The 20,506-nt window shown below is 51.2% G+C and overlaps 5 protein-coding genes across 12 annotated transcripts in view; 2 read left to right on the forward strand and 3 right to left on the reverse strand.

Annotated features, from left to right (window-relative positions):
• LOC125985656 (cullin-1) overlaps positions 1 to 3,520 on the reverse strand; it is an 8,321-nt gene extending 4,801 nt beyond the window's left edge. The window contains exons 1-9 of the mRNA XM_049748616.1: positions 3,356 to 3,520; positions 2,503 to 2,594; positions 1,299 to 1,686; positions 1,026 to 1,200; positions 781 to 948; positions 635 to 685; positions 473 to 563; positions 150 to 313; positions 1 to 80 (exon numbers count right to left, since the gene is read on the reverse strand). The exon at positions 1 to 80 is cut by the window's left edge and continues 83 nt beyond it. Of these exons, the coding sequence (XP_049604573.1) occupies positions 1 to 80; positions 150 to 313; positions 473 to 563; positions 635 to 685; positions 781 to 948; positions 1,026 to 1,200; positions 1,299 to 1,438 (869 nt within the window). The 5' untranslated portion in view covers positions 1,439 to 1,686; positions 2,503 to 2,594; positions 3,356 to 3,520. The remainder of the gene's footprint in view (positions 81 to 149; positions 314 to 472; positions 564 to 634; positions 686 to 780; positions 949 to 1,025; positions 1,201 to 1,298; positions 1,687 to 2,502; positions 2,595 to 3,355) is intronic.
• Positions 3,521 to 4,137: 617 nt separating this feature from the next.
• On the reverse strand, positions 4,138 to 6,386 carry zgc:194621 (uncharacterized protein LOC795037 homolog). Its single transcript, XM_049750006.2, has 4 exons — positions 5,691 to 6,386; positions 5,368 to 5,426; positions 5,039 to 5,122; positions 4,138 to 4,839 (listed from the first exon to the last, which is right to left on the reverse strand). Exons 1-4 carry the CDS (start codon positions 5,996 to 5,998, stop codon positions 4,733 to 4,735), a joined length of 558 nt encoding a protein of 185 aa, XP_049605963.1. The 5' UTR covers positions 5,999 to 6,386; the 3' UTR covers positions 4,138 to 4,732.
• Positions 6,387 to 6,613: 227 nt separating this feature from the next.
• Positions 6,614 to 12,257, forward strand: LOC125986331 (polyhomeotic-like protein 3). 4 transcript variants are annotated; one of them, XM_049749992.1, is made up of 12 exons: positions 6,614 to 6,705; positions 7,223 to 7,321; positions 8,045 to 8,585; positions 8,729 to 8,854; positions 9,126 to 9,393; positions 9,501 to 10,253; positions 10,330 to 10,619; positions 10,717 to 10,885; positions 10,961 to 11,072; positions 11,148 to 11,271; positions 11,340 to 11,661; positions 11,726 to 12,257. In XM_049749992.1, the coding sequence occupies exons 3-12, from the start codon at positions 8,064 to 8,066 to the stop codon at positions 11,878 to 11,880; spliced, it is 2,841 nt and encodes a 946-aa protein (XP_049605949.1). In that variant the 5' UTR covers positions 6,614 to 6,705; positions 7,223 to 7,321; positions 8,045 to 8,063; the 3' UTR covers positions 11,881 to 12,257. The 4 variants fall into 4 exon arrangements, with proteins under 4 accessions (XP_049605949.1, XP_049605950.1, XP_049605951.1 ...); XM_049749994.2 differs by lacking the exon at positions 6,614 to 6,705 and having other exon boundaries at positions 6,798 to 7,321; positions 8,045 to 8,358; positions 8,428 to 8,585; XM_049749993.2 differs by lacking the exon at positions 6,614 to 6,705 and having other exon boundaries at positions 6,796 to 7,321; positions 8,729 to 8,833.
• Positions 12,258 to 12,406: 149 nt separating this feature from the next.
• Positions 12,407 to 13,511, forward strand: LOC125986335 (gamma-crystallin N-B). The gene is made up of 5 exons (XM_049750007.1): positions 12,407 to 12,567; positions 12,640 to 12,731; positions 12,799 to 12,955; positions 13,022 to 13,167; positions 13,240 to 13,511. The coding sequence occupies exons 1-5, from the start codon at positions 12,547 to 12,549 to the stop codon at positions 13,373 to 13,375; spliced, it is 552 nt and encodes a 183-aa protein (XP_049605964.1). The 5' UTR covers positions 12,407 to 12,546; the 3' UTR covers positions 13,376 to 13,511.
• On the reverse strand, positions 13,399 to 17,698 carry nub1 (negative regulator of ubiquitin-like proteins 1). 5 transcript variants are annotated; one of them, XM_049750001.2, is made up of 16 exons: positions 17,346 to 17,693; positions 17,224 to 17,303; positions 16,905 to 17,034; positions 16,362 to 16,529; positions 16,179 to 16,237; positions 16,010 to 16,074; positions 15,692 to 15,889; positions 15,537 to 15,625; positions 15,334 to 15,440; positions 15,090 to 15,276; positions 14,909 to 15,016; positions 14,684 to 14,836; positions 14,451 to 14,597; positions 14,309 to 14,374; positions 14,063 to 14,228; positions 13,399 to 13,963 (listed from the first exon to the last, which is right to left on the reverse strand). In XM_049750001.2, exons 3-16 carry the CDS (start codon positions 17,019 to 17,021, stop codon positions 13,824 to 13,826), a joined length of 1,770 nt encoding a protein of 589 aa, XP_049605958.1. In that variant the 5' UTR covers positions 17,022 to 17,034; positions 17,224 to 17,303; positions 17,346 to 17,693; the 3' UTR covers positions 13,399 to 13,823. The 5 variants fall into 5 exon arrangements, with proteins under 5 accessions (XP_049605958.1, XP_068504829.1, XP_049605959.1 ...); XM_068648728.1 differs by having other exon boundaries at positions 17,224 to 17,425; positions 17,512 to 17,692; XM_049750002.2 differs by having other exon boundaries at positions 17,238 to 17,698.
• Between the last annotated feature and the right edge of the window lie 2,808 nt (positions 17,699 to 20,506).

The following is a 20,506-nucleotide window of genomic DNA, read 5'->3' on the forward strand; positions in this document are numbered from 1 at the left end:
TTCCTGGCCAGCTCGTCCTGCGTGGACTCGTGAAGGTAAACCTGCACGCGCCGCTGCTCCTCCAGCAGCCTGGCCTCCGCCTGCCGTCCAACGCGTTGGTGATGTCATTGGCATTGCTGCCGTTGCCGCCGCCAAAAGTGCGTGCGTACCTTCTTCATGTACTCTGTGACAGGGTTCTGCTGGAGGAACTCGGTGCTCTCACGCGTGTAGAAACGTTCCGTGTCCGTCAGGAACTGGCACTCAAAGTATTCCTTATAGACGGACAGCGTAGGGCCTTTGGCGAAGGCGTCCTCCTCGTTCAGGCCCAGCTCAACTGTTTCACATTTCACGTTCATGTCCAAAGCGATGGTGGGAACGATATTTTGGTAGAAAGTACTGACAATTTTTTTTGTGTGTAGAATGTTATTCAAACTGCTCTTAAAAATGTGACCTTTAACTTATGAGGGGAGTTGGCGGCGGCACTGCGACCCACCGTAAGACTGGACGACGCCACTGATGAGGCGAGTGTTGATAGTCTCGCCGTTTCTCTCGCGCTCGATGAGCTTGAGCACGGCGTTTGTGACCTGCCGTACACATTTTGAGTCAGAACACGGCAGAAGTGAGCAAATCTCAAAGCAACAGCGTGCGCACACACCTGTTTATTGAGGGGTCGAAACAAGCACTCTCTCCAGGTGACCAGGGCCAGCTACGAGGAACAACAACAGTTGACGTGAACGGCGGGCGACAAAGAGGAAGCAGAACACAAAGCCAAGCCAGCCACAAAAGGTTGCTCCTTCTGACCGAGTAGATCTCATAGATGCCCTTGCGTCCCTCGTCGCACTCCCGTCGAACCCAGTGGCGGTTGAGGTAGGCGCAGATCCCGTTGAGGACTTTACTGGAGAAGCGGTAATCCTCCCACTGCTGAGTGTAGAACTTGAGCACGCACTCGTCCATGAGGTCTTCTCCGTCCTGCCGCGTCACAAGAAGAGAGGCAAGTTGCCGGCGTTGTTCGGGCGGGCGAGTGCGGAGAGGCCGCGCCGACTCACCTTGAGCAGGCTGGTCAGGTAGTTCTTTAAGAACTCCTTGAGCCTCTTGTAGAGCTCCAGGCCGACAAACTGGGCTCCGCCCGGAGTGGAGGATTTTTTGGAGGGCTTGCTGGGGGGCGCTGAGCCCCTGCCCTGATTGGACTGGTGCACGCTGGTGCAGTAGTTGTATACGTGCCTGTCGGGAGAGGTTAAGGAAAGGCCACGAGGAAAAAAAGAGATCTAGAATAAAAGGAGAACGAGAGAGGACAAGGAGGCCTGCTGGCTTGTGGATACGTGTACAGTTCCATGTATCTGGACTTAGCCATGCTCTGCCTGGTGTAGACCTGCTGGATGCCGGCCCGCAGGTCATCCCAGATCTGGTCCAGGCCGATCTGCTTGAGGCCGTGCGGGTTTTGGGTCCGGTTGGACGACATGGCGGCGGCGACGACTCCTGCCGACGCTTCCCTGGTGCTGCTGCCGCTCTCCTGCGACTATGCGGACGGGGCGACGTGGGGCTCTCAGTGTGCGCAATCCATTGTGGGGGTTGGGGTTGGGGCACTGGTGACGAGATGGGCGGGGCTGCGCTCCTGCTGCGCTCCTGCTGCGCTCCTGCTGCGCACGGGCAAGTGGCGATGCGTGCCCCTCCTTCAGCGCACAGCTTTTGCGTTTGTCACCAGATCACCTGCCAAGAAAAACTGTCAACTAAGGGCACTTTTGGGAGGCCAATGCCCTTTGAATTAAATTTGTGCATCGGTTGCAGACAAACATTTCCAAGAAGATGCATTAAATAAAAAAATTTTAAAAAGCTAAGTAAAAGTCCTTCCACCCGCACAGGGTGTTAAGTAGGAAGTCACAGAAGAAATTCCAAGGACGACCTTAAAAAACATCGGTGCCGGCAGGTGCGGAGGACACCTGAGTTACGCGATCGACTACACATGCTCTCGCCACTCAGCTAATATCCAATAAGTCCACAAAACCCCGCGTCAACGCCACTTCCTTTTGGCGCTACTCGATCCGTCTAGATCGTGTATGTGGACCAGCATCTACTGGGGAGGACAAGCCAGGTAAGCTACAGCCGTTACCACGGCAACAAGGGAAGCTACCAGACCAGGGAGTGACTCACCAACAAAGACTGGAAAATCAATGAAACACTTTGTTTTCAAATTGTTTGACTCTTCGCGCAATATGTTAACTTTTAAGAGCATTTTTTTTAAAAAGTATTCCTTGGCACCGGTTCTGACTCAATTTCCGTCAAGAAATGGGAGAGTATAAAATAACATCGACTCGCTCACTCACTCACTCGCTCTTTCCTCCCAAAAAGAGGCTAAGCGTGCTTGCTTCAATTTGATTAGTTGTGAAAGTGACAGAAAATAAAAGACAATCACACACACAGTCTAAATGTAAACATCAAGATGATTAACCTAAAACATTTTGTCTTATCATCAAAAGTATGCTATGATGTGATATGGGAGCATGTGGAGATAGTGACACTTCTTACCATGTGAAACTTGAACCAGAATGCTTCAAATCTCTTCTAATGTTTGAGGTGCCGCTGTTGGATCAGACGCAGCCATCAGTCCCACACCAAACCTAGAATATATGAATACATTTTTCAACAACAAACAATATCCATCTCACTGTGTGAAATGCAAAACCCATCCAACACATCCATGATGGTGTCATTTATTTTAAGACACTGAAAGCTATCAAGTTTCACTGATCAATTCTGACATCATGTCAACTGAAAACGATGCAAGTTAGTTGTTTCCCCCAAAGACGCTCCAGTAAAACCCGAAAGTAGATCAAAATTGGAGCAAGAAAGCGAGATAGTTCTTAGGAATCAGATGATAACGATTATCTCCTTGTAGGTGTCCTGTCACGGTCGCGGAGTTTTCACTCCCGTCAGGAAGGAAGTGGCTTGTTCATCGGTTGACAGGTCAAACATTTTAAACGACGCAAGACGAATAAGTAACTGACATGACAAGTGAGCTTTTTCTCCAGTGGGAGCCGACTACGCCATCGTGCTAGCCGCTTAGCTCGTCGGCTAGCTCTATTAGCCGCGTTAGCTTTGGACGAGCTCGCTTCGAGGACGTGATTAGAGTAAAAGCGGTATCACAACTCGTGTTGGGGCAGCCCTTCCATCACAATCGGGCCCGCTTGTCTGAATGTTGTTGGGCGAAAAAGGGTCGTTTGACGCGCTTGTGTTAATCTTTAAAATGGCAGCCAGCCTCCCAATAATGAGTCAGGAAAACACACCACTAGTCGTTAGCATTAGCCAGCTAGCTTACAGCTTGCGGAATTGTCACAAGGAGGGAGAAATGGACAATAAAGACTCCAAAATTTGTCTTTACCATATTTGTAAGCCGTGGAACTCAGTGCGTAATCGTGGTTCGTGGCGGTCCCGGCGGCCGTGCCCTGTTGCTGCTGCCGCCGCTAATGCTGAGTGCGGCGGCTAACTGCTGCTAAGTGCTAACTCGCTTTGCTTCGCACAAAGATCAACTCGCCAAGCGCCGATTCATGCTGCATTCAGGGACGCTCGGAAATATGTCCTACGCAAAAAAAAAAAAAAGCAGGCAGGCTTTTTCGTTTCAGTATTCGTAAACATTCAGTTGTCAGTCATTATAGTTATTCCACCAGTTTTTACCGTTCAATTCCTTCCACACTTGTTCATAGATTCAAATCATTCCAACAGCATTCCCCAAGTTCCCACTTTCCCCACTATCCCACACGTTAAAGTTTTCCACAATAACAAAGTTTGGAGTGAACAGAAGACATTCAACAAAATAAAAGTTCGTCTAAGTGAGTAAGTCAGCTCATTCACAATTTGTTCGGAACTATTTTCCGCATAACAATAATATCATAACCATATAACATAACCAATTACCAAAACTTTGCATGACAATTCCCAAACTGAAGCGATATTTGACATATTTACCTACTTCTTCCACAATTGTTGACTTATTCAAACCATTTCACAGTCAACATTTCAACCATTTATGTATTTAGTTATTTTTTCATACTGCTGACAAGTGAATCCCCCCCACCCCTGGATCAATGAAGTATCTCCCTCCCATTCACACATTTACATTTTGTTGATCCTAATGTATTTTTCATAAAAAAAATGGAAACAAAGTTTTTATTACAACCTGATTTATTATATAATTTCCATTTGCAGCAAAACCATTCAGCAACGATACGATGTAAAATGTCTTAAATACCTGACTGTCCACGTTGGATGGAGAAACTCTTGTTCCTCTGAGTAGCTCATGAACGCAGCATTTACGTCACAGGATGGGGTGCTGATGGGACTACAAGAATGGCCGCTCGTGTAGTTTTTAAGAATACGCATCGGACACCCGCACACTCAGATATAAATAACGCCCTAGACATGGGAGTTCTATAGCTGGTCAAATGTTTGGGATGAGAACAGAAAATGTTTGTGGGAATTTTGCAATTATCACAATTATCACCATCCTAATATCAGAAAATTTTGTTTCGTAATACAGTTCAGCTTCCAAAAAACAGACTGATGATGACTGAGTGATGTTTAAAAAAGGAAAAAAAAAACACAAAGTAAATGTTATATCTATATCATATCTTATACAGTTTTTTTTCTTCTTCTTCTTCATTTCAATGAAGGTCACGTGTTGTCAACAGGAGAAAAGTTGAAATTGTGGACGAAAACGTCAATGTCCCCTTCGGTGGGAACACGCACGTGTGGACTGTTGTCAGGACGCCTTGGCCACATCACAACGCTTCACTTTCTGCTTCCTCTTGGTCTGCATCATTTCCTGCTGCTGCTTCATTCGCACTTCCTCCAGAGTCAAAGACCCCCCTTTCAACACACACACACACACACACACACACACACACACACACACACACACACACACACACACACACACACACACACACACACACACACACACATACATACACAACCCCTTTGTTGAATTTCTTGATCTGGGGCCAACACTTTATATTTGCACTTGCGCAAATGGTAAGAAAGGTGAAGGGGCGTGCTCAGGGCTCACCAACGGTGCTCGGCTGGATGTTGACGTACGCCATGCCTCTGGTCAGCTTCAGCTCCTCCAAAGCCGCCAGCTCCGCCTCCGCCTCTGCTCAGCCAATCGCACCACCATGGATACAAACAATTCGATTTCAATTCACCCAGAGCACTTGTCAAACGTTACAATCAAGACCATTCAACAGGGGAACAACAAGGAGGAACCTAATTGACATCTTGGTACGGGTTTTTTTTTTTTTTTTTTTTTAGGAAATCTTGAGTCCTCACATGTCATCAAGTTTGGCATGCCTGAAAACGATAGTGTTTAGTGGACAAGGCTCGAAAAAGTAGACTTACTTTTCTGGATGTCTCTTCTCTTCTTGGGGTTCGGGGGAATGACGGTGAAGGCCTTGTGGCTGAAAGAAACAAAGATAAAAAAAATGGGAGTAAGACAACTAAACCATGAGGGACACGATCCCCGTCGCTCACGAGGAGCCGTCATGCCAGGATGCCAGGCCACGTGAAGAGGTCAACATTTTCCGACAGGGCGCTTGATCCAGATTATAGTCTGGTACAGTCCAAGTCAAAGATCACAACAGCAGCCGTTCGCACACAACTACAGATGGCACCAGCACGCACACGGCAAAGGTTTACATGTGACGCATTTATTTTTCCCTCACCTGTGAATTCCCAGCTTCTGGACGCCGACTCGTCGCTGCCGTCCTGCACACTCGCCGTCCTCCGGACACTTTACATCACAGGCGGCGTCCTGCTGAGCCCAGTCGAGTCTCGCTCGGGTCGCGGTGGATCTGGACCTGCTGGGGCGCTCGCAGGCCGTTTGGGAGTGAGCCCCCTTTTCCGCCAGTCGAGGGCAGCTGGCCGCTCGGTTTTGCCGCACGGGGGCCACTTGTAGCTTGGCAGGTTTGAGCTTGACAGGTTTGGTCCTCCCCTCCACCTCTTTGTGCTTGATCATCTTTGTTGAAGGCATCTTCTTTGGCTCCAGTCCACAAATGTCACTGTGTGTGGCGGACTTCAGGACCAGGGCTCTCACCCAGCAGGCCTGCAGTTAGGGGTTGGGCGATATGTTTGTCCTTAGTGATGTCATGCTGCCTTCGTTGTATCCTGCCGGAGTTGTTGGCAGACAGTCATGGAATAAAGACGTGTTCCTCACTTCTGTCACAACTTCTCGATGGGGACATCTTCTGCTCCAAAGTGTTTCCTGAGCTCCGTGTTTCTAAAGTGTCCCGGTTGCCATGGAGCTCCGACCACATAAATACCATCACAAAGTGTGGTTGATTGAGCATCATTTCCAGATCAAACCTTCAAAATAAAATTATTTTGCTTTAGTGGGACACTGTGGCTGGGGCTCAGTTCATCTAATACGCCGTCAATCACTCTCTATGAGGTTATCATGTTACCAGAAGGGCAGTATCATGTATCGAGAATGTGACGTCACAACAGCTCATAGTTCATAGTAGGCTTTATTTTGGAAGGCATATTTCTGCTTGCCAGAACAATGCTGTTTCAGTCGTGAATTGACGAGGCTGGCACACGAAAGTGTGACGTCGCATTTGAGGATTTGTTGACAAGTCCCTCAAGTGTCACCCGTAGTCTCGCCAATCGACGTGAGTGTAAGACGTCACCACCTGAACTCTACGTGTTTCAGGAAGTCTTCTGCCCTACAGACTTCAACCAGTAATTAGTCTTGTCGTGATCATAAATTGTTATTGATAAAGTATATTGCATGTTACTGTCAATAATTAGATAAATAATTGAAAACAAAGAAGACAAAATCCAAATTGTTGGTCATCTGTTGACAATAGGATATTAATAATAGTGTTCTTTAGGGGAGACATCAATAACATTTGTAATCTTTTTATTTGGGATGATTTATACGATAGACCCATACATTGAATCCGAGTTAGATCACGGCACGATGAAACTCGTAAGCCAATGTAGCACTGGTCTAAATGCGTTGCCACATTCAATATGGCGACGACGTTTCCGTGCGATTCCGGGCCAAGGCGGGGTCAATGTCTATTTGACATCTCGGGTGACGAGGAAGTCGCCACTGACAGCGACTGCGCTCGTTCAGACTCCACTAGTAGCCCTCACCAGTGCACTAGTGCACACCGTCCGGTACAATGGAGCGCTGAGCCAACCACTACACTAACCAACCACACGCCCATCTTTCCCTTTGGCTGGCTGGCAGGCTTGCTGACACCGCGAGCGCGTCATCGCGTGAGAATGTTCCGTGGAGCGGATGGAGGAGCGGATGGACCGGGCCGCCGCGCTTCGCTGACGCCAGGAGGCAAGAACCCGCCGAATCCGCCGAGCCGAGTCGACCCAGCTGACACTTGCTTAGCATCACTCGTGTAGTTAGCCTGACACTTTGCTAGCTGAGGCCTGTCTCCGTGTTTTTTTTTTTAATTTACTCTAACACTTCACAGTGAGTCCACATGACGAGCTGGCGCGGCGCTAATCCTCATCATTTTTATTATACGATATGAATATAATAGTAATAATAATGTGTTAGCATGCAGCTGTCGTGCGTTGCCGTGCACCTGCTTGCATGACGAACTCACCCAATGGGCAGAATAGATTTTTTTTCTCATTGCAAGCTCGATATTTAGCCAAGGCATAAATTTAACGTGCGAAAAATTTCACAGCACAACACCGAAAAAGTGGCTTCACAGATCATCATGTACACTGCCGTCCAGTGGAAGAGCATCTAATTGCTCATACACTCACTACACGTCATTGGCATAGATAGGTGGAAAAATAAATGTATGGATACTAGATTTAATTATTTGCAATAAAGCAAAATTAGCTGAATCGAAGCATTAAAGCATGATGCACTGTTCAATTTGTTACTTTCAATTTCATGATGTTATTCCGATTTGTTAGTCAAAGTATCCCATTCACATTAGTTTACCACATAAATGTTGGTTCTTTGGTGGTGGGGATGCCAAAAAGAATTAATAGCATTTCCATTCATCTCAGCCTGCGATCCTAATTGCGTGTTTATTTCTAGATCGTTAAAGCGTTGCAGGATGGACAAGGGGGCGGGCGGTGCGAGCCAATCAGACCGCGGACCGGCCTCCTCTTCCTCCTCCGATTCGGCCGCCGCCGGCACGCCAACGCCGCCCCGCCTCACACCCAACCCCATGCTGCTGCAGGACTTGCCGGCGCCCCCGCAGACGCCTGTCACGTCCTCCCCGCCGCCACCGCTCACTCCCGCGCCATCCCTCTCCACACCCAAGATGGCGGCGGCAGCCAGGACTTCCTCCCCTCACGTCCTGGTCCCCGCCCCCCCTAAACTGACCACCACGGCGAGTTCCGCCCTTCGTACGTACGCTCGCCCCATACTGCCCTGCGCTTCCAAGACCACCGCGCACGTCTCGTCTTCTTCTGTAGGGGGCACCACTTCTTCTTCTTCGCCATCTTTGTCAACAACCGCCTCTTCCGCCAAAACATCCATGGTGCTGACCAATGGGAGCGCAAGGAGTGTTCCCGTGCCGACCTCCAACACCATCACGCCCTTCCACACACCTGCTAGTCCACCTGGAAGACAGGTAGATGTTTCATTTAGACAGTTTTGCTGCCCTCTTGTGGCATCTTGTTGGCCAAAGTTGAAGTCACATCAACATGTTAAGCTCGTTTGACATCCCCAAGACAAACATTTGTGCTAAGCTAATGTAACAACCGCTGTGTACAGGTGCCACAGCCTCACCCGGCAGGCTCGCCCGGCTCCGCCAGGCACAGGACTTCCCAACAGGCCTTGCTCCTGGGAAAAGGTCTCAAAGGCTCCGGGCAAGAGCAGGTGCTGCTCAGAACTCAGATGGTAAACACGCACAAATGCACGGAAGCGTCTGTGGGGATGCTGCCGTGTCCATGGTGACAGTGAAGGCAGCATCCCAAAGGTTTTGCGTTAGTCCCGCTATGCGCTGTTTGTCGTGTACCATAGTGCAATACCGTGACTTGATTGCGCTGAGCAAGCAAACTGAATTAAGTCGTTGAGCGAGTTTGTCAGAGAGCAAACTGATTAAATAAAGTAAAACGTTTCCATTGAGAAAATAAAAACAAAACGTGCCGACTCTCTTCCTCCATCCCAGGTGAGCAACGCGGGCACGCCGAGTGGCGCTGTCGGCCGCCGCTTGACAGTGGCCTCTTCTTGTCTCGTGTCCGTTTGTGGCGCGCAGCTTCAGAGCGTGACTCCGAGGCCGCCCCTGCCCGCCGCCTTGGCTGCGCCCCCCTCCCTGCGCCTGAAGCCCCCCGCCTCGGCCCCGCCTCCGCTCTCCCGGCCCCAGACGGCGCTCTTCCCTCCTCTGAGGCCACGTCCGCCAACCGCGCCCTGCCGCCACCTGTCGGTACCGCCTCCGAGTAAGGCGCTCTCTTCTGCAGTCGTTTCATTAGGAACGGCTGAAACAATGATGATTTCTTGGAAAGTGGTCATATGCTCACCTCGTGCTTGTCTTTTTCGGTCCAAGCGCTCTACTCGCCGGTGCGAGCCGTCCCTCTGCGCCCCAAACTGCAGTGCGTGCGAGCGCTGTCGCCGTGGGTTTCCGCCGCTCTCCAGACGCAGCCACCGCCGGCTGAGATCGGCGTCCTCCCCATGACCGTCCCGCCGCTCGCCGCTTCGTCCTCAGAGACGCCGCCATCCGCATCCAGGCGCCTACAAATTATCGCTCTCTCTTCAGCCCGCCCACCACAGTCTGTCGCACGGCCGAATTTGAGCAGACGGGAAGCGCTTCCGCTTTCTCAAAGCGTCACATCGCCTCCCCGCCGGAAGGACAGCGAGGCTCCGCCGGCGGGCCTCCACGATGTTCATGTGACTGAAAAAGACCAAAGACGGAAAGATGAGGATGAACCAGTCAAGATGGAGGCGAAGAAGGAAGCTGACCTTCTGGAGAGACAGCAAATGGAGGTGACGGAAGAAGACCACGGTGACCGGGAACAGCCCATGGAGGTGCAAGAGGAAGGCGCCGCCGCTGCCGCTGAGGTGCCATCACCTGTCGCTCGGCCACAAGCGCTCAAAGAGACGGCGACAGAATCAAACATCACCGAGACTGATCTTCCGGAAGCGCTTCCTGTCCGGCCTCCGGAAGCTTGCGTACGTGCCATCGAGGCGCCGGAACTTCCTGCAGACGGGACCGGCCAGGAGGAATTCTGTGAACGCATCACTGACGACAGAAGTGACATCATCAACGAGAGCGTGTCGGCGCACTCCGACAACCACTCAGGTAACACGTCCCGTGTTTTGTGCAGACTTTTTTTGTGTTTATTGTCTAAAGTGTGTCCTTATGCAACTTGTTCCAGCATTGTCCAGCCTGTCATCACAGTCCCCACCCTCGTCTCCATGGACGGATCCTGCGTCTCACGCCGCTGCCCAGCCGCTCAACCTCAGCCGGTCTCAACCGGCCGTCGAGAACAGACGTGCGAGCGAAACCGCGACAGAAGCGGAGCCGCCTCCAGACCCATCGGAAGACGGGCCCGAGGACCGAGCAACGGACAGGCCATGGCAGACCGGGCCGTGGCCTCAAGGCAGAGACGTCTTGACGCACGTGGTCGAAGGCTTCGTCATACAGGAAGGACTGCAACCCTTTCCTGTATGCACGCACACATACACACACTCACACACATACACGCACGCACACGCGCACACGAGTTGCCATGAAGGTGCAACCTCCCGTCTGCTTGTTTCAGGTGAACCGCTCGTCGCTGCTTTTGCTTCCTCAGGCGGCGCCACCGCCGCCGGCGCAGGAAGTGAACGGGAGTAAGACGGCCGTGACGGCGACAGAGGAGGCGACGGAACATTCTGACCATTCTACAGACTCGCAAGACGAGGACGGCAAAGACACACAACACGGGACACGTACGGGACTCTTTGGCTGCATTAAGAATCACCGGCTGGTTCAAGACGGCCCCATCAGTCATCTTTGCCTTTCAGGAGCTTCCCATTGCGAGCGCGCCGTCCTGCATTGCCAGTTCTGTGGCAAGAGAGGCCACGCCCACAACTTCATGCGCTCCAAACGCTTCTGCTCGACTTCCTGCGCTCGCGGGTGAGACTCGGCAGAGCCACAAATCGTTCTTAGGCAAAAGATTAACAACGACGGTGACACCAAATTTGCCGGCAGGTTCAACGTACGCCTGACCAAGCGGCTGCGGGCGCTGAGCGCTGGTAGCCGTGGTGACAGGCCGCCACGGCCGGTTCTCAACAGGGCGCAATCCGTGCCGGGCAAACCACTCCTGCTCAGACTGGTAACAAACCCAAAAGCACGCCTTCGTGTCATAGCGACCGTGATGTGAACTTTTTGATGCGTCCGCAGCCTCGTGATCTCTGGAGCGCTGGACGTAGAGAGAAGGACGCCAAAGAGGACAAGAAAGTTGTGGTGGCGACGGAGGAGGAGCATTGCCAAGAAGACGAGGAGGAAGAGGAGGACATGGAGGCAGCAGGCGAGGAGGAAGAGCAGGAAGACGAAGGGGAGGAGGAACCAGTGGCCGCTGTGTCGACCAGGATGGAGAGTCCGGCGTCAGAGAGAGTGAGGACGTCGCCGGCGGCGACCCCATCCACGCCCACGAGCACCTTTAAGCCAGAACCCTCGCAGTGGACTGTTGAGGACGTCACAGCCTTCATACACACGCTGCCAGGTAAACGCCCGCGCACACACATTTACATCCCGATGCATCCATCCGATTTGTCTGCGCGCTTTAGGCTGTGGCGAGGTTTCGTCGGCTTTCCGCCTTCAGGAGATCGACGGGCAAGCGTTGCTGCTGCTGACCGAAGAACATCTGATGGGCAGCATGAACATCAAACTGGGACCCGCGCTCAAGATCTGTGCGCACATCAACGCGCTCAAAAACCTGTAAAGTGGGAAAACGAGGAGCCGAGGCGCATAAATTGAAAAACAACCAAGCGAGTCCTTTTGTCCATAAGCTGCTGAAGATTTTCAACATTTAATATATCAAATTTGTCTATTTAGTTTTTTTAGAGTCTGATGTTCATGACAAATCGATCCTGTAGCTCACTTAACCACTGTGTGTGCGAGCGTGAGTGTGTGTGTAAAAACGGCCAAATCCAAATAATAATAAAGATAGGTGACCTTTGTATGTGATTGCTGAAAATGTGATGTTTTTTTGTTTTTTTTATATATTCTCCACCAACTAAAAAAAAAAAAAAAAAAAAGCACTCGGTCACATTTGTATGATATTCTGCTTGGAAATATTCAATAAAGCGATTCATCTTACATTCGCCTTTTTTTGGAATTGACGAGCCATGAGGTGACGTCACGTTGCTCCTCCCCCTCGTCACATCAAGTGCGGGGACGGTGACGACGTCACCGGAGCGGAGGCCTGACGTGTGCGCTTTCCATTGAGACGGAATGTGCGCACGCAGCAGGTTGCAGGAAAGCGCCGACCGCTCACAAAATTCCTTTTGTGTCGGAGCGTGCGCCGGCGCCGCCTGCCTATAAATTGCGCCGTCCAACTTTGGCTGGCCTACATGCCTTACGTGGTGCTGCGTGAGGACGACACAAAATGTCACAGTGTTCGGGCAAGGTGAGTGAGTGGTCGCCGGCGACCCATCACAACTTGATGGTGAACTCACCGGTGCCTCATCTCCTTGCGTAGATCACCTTCTACGAGGGGAAATGCTTCACCGGCAGGAAGTTGGAGGTCAGAGGTGACTGCGACAACTTCCAGGACCGTGGCTTCATGAACAGGTGAGTGGGAAAAAAAAAGTGCTTTTCCCAACATACTCGAGGTACCAGCTGTGCGTGTGCCTGTCAGGGTGAACTCCATCCGCGTGGAAAGTGGCGCCTGGATCTGCTTCGATCACCCTGACTTCAAGGGCCAGCAGTACATTCTGGAGCATGGCGAATACCCCGAATTCCACAGGTGGAACTCCCACAACGACCACATGGGCTCCTGCAAGCCTGTTCGCATGGTAACACACACACACATACACAATGAAAGGGAGACTTGTGTGAAAATGTTTTTTGTGCGCTCACAGCACGGAGAACATTACCGCATGGAGCTGTTTGAGGGTCCCAACTTCTCGGGGCAGAGCGTTGAAGTGTGCGACGACTGCCCCTTCCTGCAGAGCCGCGGCCTGGCCAAGAACTGCATCAACTCCGTCAAGGTGTTCGGAGACGGCGCGTGAGTAACCGGCCAGCGCCCGCCCGCCCGCTTGTCTTTCCGTCCCTCGGCTCACACGTGTCCCATGGATAGGTGGGTGATGTACGAGGAGCCCAACTTCCGCGGCCGCATGTTTGTGCTGGAGCGCGGCAACTACTGCAGCCCCAACGAGTGGCAGGCACAGAACCCCAACATCCAGTCCATCCGACGAGTGGTCAACTATTTCTGAAGCAGCCAAGCAAGCAGACGTCATGAAGAGAAAACTTTTTTTTAATGATTCTTTTCCTCATGTCAACTTCCTCCAGACGGCCGAGCCCAGGAAGTCCGCCACCTTTGCCAAAATAAAAGTCTGACATTGTTTCCTGTCCTGCGTGCGCTCCCATCTCATTTCCTGTTACACGCACGGCAAAACGTCAATCTGTCCATTTGCCGGGGTCCCCCGCTGGGCCAGTTTGGGCCGAAAACAACGGACTGCTCACCATGTCGAGGCTCACATTTAAAAAATGAAAGACGTTTGACTCAAATTGTGTCAAGAGGAGGGAGACAGTCCTTTTTAAATGCACATCTAGTAATTTATGTAAAAATAGATTTTGTTTTTGATCAAACATTCTCCTTTCCCCGATTTTTATAATTGAGACTGAGCCTAGTCATGGGATCAATTGGCACCGACCGCGTGGTCAATGCGCCAGGGATCGCGCCAGGTGCGTCTTGATGGTGTTGATGAGCTGCAGCTCCTCCTCCAGCGTCAGGTCCAAGTAGTCGTCCTCGTGACGCGGGATGTCCTCCAGAACCTCATTCACCAGCTGGCTGTCGTCTGCTGACCCACAATACATTTGCGTCAGCTTTCACATACAATATATATAAATAAAAAAACAAAATAATGTTCCAACGTTTCAAGAGTTGTGACAAGGCCTACCCGCGGAGCTGGACGAGGTGGCGGGCTCCTCCTCCCAGGGGGACGAGGTCGCAGGGAAGACGGCTCCCGGGTTGTCCATCAGCAGCTCGGTAGCCAATTGGACGTCGCCGCCCGCCAACGCCAGCGCCGCCTCTGACGACGACCGCTCGAAGCCCAAATAAAGCAACTGCACATACACGTAAGCGCAACCTTGATTGATCAATCCGTCCACTGATTGATTTCTGAGATAAAGAGCGGGCAATCCACCTGCTGCAGATTCTCATCCGCGTTCCAATCGGATGTGGCGAGCGTCTGGCTGGCGTCCAGCAGGATCTGAAAGCAAGCGGCAAGAGAAGGTTAGCGCTCGGCAGCGGCGGCCTGCGACGCCACACAGGGCGAGCACGCTGACTTGGAAGGCTCGGTCCACGTCTCCTTCAGCCCGCCGTAGCGCGGCGGCGGCTTCCCTGGTGCCGTAGCCTGCTTCGGCCAGAACGGCCAAGGCAGCCTTAGTCTGCTGGCGCTTGCGGCGCTCCCGTTGCCTCAGCTCCTCCCTCTCCTAGTCACCGCAGCGACAGCACATGTAGAGGAAATCACGAGCATGCGTCAGACAAAAGTCTCGAGCATTAGCTTTGGACCAGTTACCTGTCTCTGGTTGCTGACGAGCATGGCGGCCTCGTGCACGTCACCGTGACACGCTCGCAGGCCCAGTCGAGCTTCTCGCTCGCTGAAGCCCAGAACCATCAGCTGAGTCATTTTGTCTGCATCGGGACACAAGCGTGTGTACAGCGACTCCACCTGACGCAAACCCAAAACGGTCGGTTGCTGGCCATCGGCAGTCAAAAGTCGTGGTCAGCGAGCGCTACCTACTTGCTCGAGTTGCTGCTGGGCTTGAAGGTCGTTACCGTCCACGAAAGCCAGCAGGCTTTGCAGGAGGTGCAGGCGCAGGAACAGCGCCTCCTCGCGCCCCGTGTTGCCCTAAACGTACACACACATAAGAAAAAAAACTCTTTGGTTCTTGTTACTTGTATCAATGAACGTGCCCACGTACCTTGATCATGAGCAGCCTCTGCTGCTGCTCACCGTAACATCTGAGGAAGCAGTCCTCGGCCAGTCGCAGACGTTCCCGCCCGTCATCCAGACACGACAAGGCCTCCAAGGCTTGGTAGCACCAAACGATGTCCAACTGCAGCACGCCGTGGTTGTCGACTGCGCCCAGAAGCTCGGAGCCGCACTCGCTACACGCACAAGCACGTCGTCATCATCATCATTGTCATCCTCCTCTTCCTCCTCACCTGAAGTGGAGGTCAGCCTGCAGGAGGTGACAGAGTGCGTCGTCGTAGCGTTTCCTCTTCATGAGGGCCCGGCCCTTCTCGTGCAGGCCCATGGCGAGGATCAGCGCCTGCAGTGACATCCATTTTGAACAAATAACAGGCTTGCTCTTGTGTCTCACATTTGACTACTTTCACTCATTTGTATAAAAAAGAAGAAAACAAACCTTCTTCTCTTTGTGGGGGATCTTGAGCGGGTTTCCCCTCTGGTCGGCGACTTCCAGGAAAGGCGCGGTCCGAAGGTCGTCGCTGTCGTCTGTCAATCGCAAGTGTTCCTCAATGTTCCTGAAGAGTTAGCGCGCTAACGCGTGAGGGTGTTTACCTCGCTCGGACAGGATCTCAAAGCCTCTGTGTGTGCGCTGAACGCTGTGGTCGTGCGAAGTGGACTGCGAGGCGGCGTTGCCGTCGTTGGCGTCCTGACAAGTGGACTGGCCAGCAGCGGCGGTGGCAGTGATGGCGCTGGCCTTGAGGACCATCATCTTACTGTGGTTGCGAACGCCCTGCTGGTCCAAGCGCAAACCTGAGGAGGGTTCCAAAACCAACCAAGTTGGAAATTGAAGAAAATAAACAAGATGAAGATGATTGTTTGCATGGTGAATGGGACAAAGCTCCAATGTCTTCCACCATCTTCTCAGCTCACCGCTATTCAACGTTTTCCCATTCAGGATCACCTTGAAGGATTTGAGGCCGACTTCTTGGGCGATCCTGTCGCACAGGCCACAGTTAGCTTGTTAGCATCTTTGACATACTTGCGCTGGTTCCGTATTGGGTATGAATGGTGCCACCAAATGGTATTGGGCACGGCTTACCTGTCCATCAGATCCTGAGCAGACACATCCAGCCTGGTCTCCATAAACATCTTGCTGTCCTGGAAGCAGCACAGACACACTAGCACATTTAGCGGAGGGACAACATTCCAGACCGACCCCCAATTGGTAAAAATTCCAAATACAGCTTTAAGCCACCGCCGAAGGGGAAGAATGAGGCTGTACCTTGTGGCAGTCTCGTGGCAGCAGCAGCTCTACGGTGGCCATATTGGTTTCCCTGAAGGTCTGGTTCCGCTGACCTCTCCTCAGCGCTTGCACGCGGATGACCTCCAGAGCGCCCGCGACCTCTGACACCTGCATGCGGAGCAGGGCGCCGTAGCGCTCCGCCAGCTCCTGGAACACAAAGCGGAAAAGCAAACAAAAACTCAGGATCGACATCAGAACAAAACGGACACAATTGTGCATGTGACTGCATGACAAGCTTCAGCATAATATTTCATGTAACAGCAGCACTGTGGATGAGTGGTTAGCGCATCTGCCTCGTAACACTCAGGTTCACGGTTGGATTTGGTCACTAGCCTTACTGTGTGGATTTTGCATGTTGCCCTCCACCACTTGTATGATGACTATTATCTGACCATTGCACTGATAGCATATTATTGTTGTTGGTTACCATGGTGACTTTGGCGCGCCCTCTGTTGGACACACGCCGTCATAATCAAAACCAATCATGGTTGCACAAGTGATTCGTCCAAGTAAAATGGTGACCTGCACGTGAGTGTGTCCGGGTTGCTGCGCGTCGAGGGTGTAAGGTGCCATCCACAGTTGGATCTTATCTTGCTTCAAGAGCTTCTTCAGTTTGGCTTCCACGTTCTGCTCCGCCATCCTCGATGAGAACCTGAGTGACGTCACAACGCACCCACTTTAAAGTGCAGTCAGTCCGCCGGCTTGCACCGCGTCCGAAAAGTTGCCTTCGTGCTATTAGCTCAGCACGCTAACGTAACGCGAACGTGAAGGATGGGTGCCAAGCGCGAGGACGTCGACGTTAAAGGGGCCGACGTGTACGATTCCAACGTCTTTTTCTCACCTTACTCTTCTTACCTTCCCTGCTTGAGTTTCTGCTTGTTCACTTATAAGACGCGACGCCTCCTGAGATGCACTCAATTACGAAGAGCTCTTACTAGCCGGGCCGTTCACAGCGACACAAAGCTGCTCCGACATTGCTGGAGGAGTGACGCCACTGTTAAAGAGACGATCTTTTCTGTGGCTTTACGGAAACGAAAGTTGGCCTGAAAAGCAAAAGCAAAAGCAAAAGTTAGCGAGGGGTCACCACTATTCCATGTCCTTCTCTGCTCACTTCCCCCCCCACACACACACTTATATGTGGGAATCGGACCATCGGTGTCGGCACATAAGGCAGGCAAGTGTACCCCGACACCATCGGCGACTCCTAACTGTCAGATGTGGCGATGTAAACACTGGGCGAACACGTCACGTCCTGTTATTGGCTGACATGTTGGTCGACCCCTCCGCCGGCAGGTGGCAGCACTAACAGGACAATAAAACAGAACTCCTAACGTGACATTGTGTAATTATTTAAATGTTGACTGGGACTGTACTTACTAGTCCCGAATGATTTGAACCTTTTGAAATTGGTTTAAATGTATAAAATAGATCATAATTTGGAGGTTTCATAGCTTAATTGGGAGAAATGTGAAAAATAGTTTCCAGATGTCCTGAACGAGCTGAAAATTGCATATGCAAGTTGCAGCAGTTTGAATCGGTGGAGAAAAGTGGTGGAAGTAGAATGGGGAAATTTTAGAAAAGCACGAAAATCATTTTGGTGGAGAAGAATACACGTGTGACTCCTGCTGAAGAGATCCAGATTTGCCTGGTCCATTTCCATTCTCCTTTGTTCATGCTGTACTTGTTTGTGGTACTTCAGCATGCGTTGCAATGACGTTTCCTCGCTGCGAACGTCGGCGCCTGGTCGAATCCGTCGGGACGTTTTGCACGTGTCAAGAAACGTCAAGCTGCCGTGCATCCATCAGCGAGCGCTGAGCTGCGATGTCCGCTCGGGGGATTTGGCCTTGTCCTTCAAATGAAAGGTGAAACGCGCTTTTCTTGCTGGGTGCAAACTTTGCTTCTTGGCCTTCAGTCTCGTCTTGGTGGTCGTCATCATCCACCTCCTCCTCATCTTCAGCCCGACTGGCTTGGATGGCAATTTTTTTTTCCATAACGCAACGCTGGTGCTTCCTGCGGGCGGAAAGCTTCCCGACAGCCCATCATCAATCAATCGGGCTGCCCCCGGGCGCCCATCTATTTGCTCAAACCATCAGTCAGCTTGCTTCTTCGTTTTTTGGGGGAAGGAGGAGGGTAGGGGGGCTGTCATGACTTGCTTCATATGATGAATGAACGGGATGGAAAGATGATGGGATGAATAAATGACGCTAGACTACATGGATAGATTAATAGACAGATTTGAGGAATGGATATACAAACGACTGGATGAATGAAAAAAATTTATATAATCAATTCACAAATGAACAAATTAATTTATGAAAACGATTGGATGAATACAGAGATGAACGGGCGAAGGAATGAATGACTGAAGCTTGATAAATAGACGATGGACGAATTAATAAAAAAATGAAAGGCTGAATAGGTGGATGGATGTGTGAATGGTGGCCTGGTGAGTTTATCGGGCGTTTCCATGGTTACGTGCGGGCGGGGCCATACAAGGCGGCTCAGAGTTCAGGTGAAGTTCATCAGTGAGCGTATGTAGGACACGCACACACACACATATTGCTGCGTTCAGGCCCCGCCGGGAGCAAGCAGCGCCGCCGCTGCCGCCTTGCGAGCGCGTTTGAAGCCGTGTGAAGCGTCAGGCGGCGCGCTAATGATGCTAATGATGACGCTAATAATGCTAATGATGCTCCCCAAGCGACCTGCCGCCGACACCGCAGTGCATCGTTGGACAGGCGGGCCACATGACAGGAAGTCATCCATACACGCTGCCACAGAAGACAGGTCAAAGATCAGAGCAGCAGGCCTCGTGTGTTAATTAAATACACGGCATGCTGTTAAATGCGTGTTGGAATGTAGGAAAATGACGCATCTGAAAGAAATACCTCTAAGATTCACTACCTTTGAAATCCATCGAAACCGCCTTTTGTTTCGCAAGCAAGGGCTTTGGTTGTTTTGCAGAATGCACCCAAAGTGTGATGAAAAAGTTTGGGAGTCAGTGCTTTTAAGGTGAGCGCTGCGGAGCGGCGTGGCTGCCGTTGTCCTGACTCGACTCTCGGCCTTTGATGCCAGCTGCCGGGCGGCCAATCAAATCCATGCTCTGCCTCGCTTTCAAGTGCATTCACCTTAAACAACACCAAAACACATCAATCCATATGAATAATTCATCGGCTGCGGGCAAAGTCCATCACGTATATGTTCAAGCCACATCCAATCGAAATCTAATCGGCACGTCATCGGCGTTGCTTATTTTCTCCTCGGCACGCTCGACTGACTCGGGCCGCCTGAGACCGATCGCTTGCTCGTCCTCATCGACATTCCCCACACTGCGGAGGAATGCCCGTGTATGTGTGTGTGTGCTTTACATGTCCTCACATGACTTCAACTCTGCAATGTGTAGAGTACGCATACGCACACAAGCATGATGTTACGGTGGACGTTCTGGATTGAGACTTTATCATGACGTATTTATGATGACAAATTTATGATGGCGCATGAACTCATTGACTTATTAACAAACATAGACTGACAGTCGTGATGAATATATCCGTCAAGTACGTTTTATTAATGGGCAGGCGTGGAAGGGGGTTCCAGCACTCTAATGACTAACACATCCCTGTAGATGGCAGTGTTGCATCCTTTTGTGATCGAGCAAGGGAATGTGGGTGAACTCATTCACTACAACAGGGCAATTTCCAAACCTTGACTAAAAAACAAAGAAAAAGAAGCTATCAATCAAATGGCTCACCTTGGCAGAAGAGCAGACGCTCCACTTGGTGTGAGTTTCAGCGTTGAGACAGTGAGACAGACGTTCTGTCTGTAGAAGACAAAGTAGGGGGAAAAAAAAAGTTGTCAACGCGAGTAAGACCACAATGACGTGCACGCGTTTGACTCAGAGAGGAAAAGTGACGGCGCAGACAAGGCCTTTGACTGTCATTGATGATGTCACACGTCAACACTTTGATGTGTCATCGCGTCTGCTAACCTTCCTCCATCGTCTTCATCCCACATCATCGTCGGCCTCAGCGTGCGGGCGGGAAACACCCTGGCAAAAGTAAGAAGAGTCTTTTCAAAATAAAAGTCTCAAGGAAAGAAGTGACATCATCTGTACAAAATTATACACA

The sequence above is a fragment of the Syngnathus scovelli genome, chromosome 18 (genome assembly GCF_024217435.2).
Source record: "Syngnathus scovelli strain Florida chromosome 18, RoL_Ssco_1.2, whole genome shotgun sequence".
Classification (NCBI taxonomy): domain Eukaryota; kingdom Metazoa; phylum Chordata; class Actinopteri; order Syngnathiformes; family Syngnathidae; genus Syngnathus; species Syngnathus scovelli.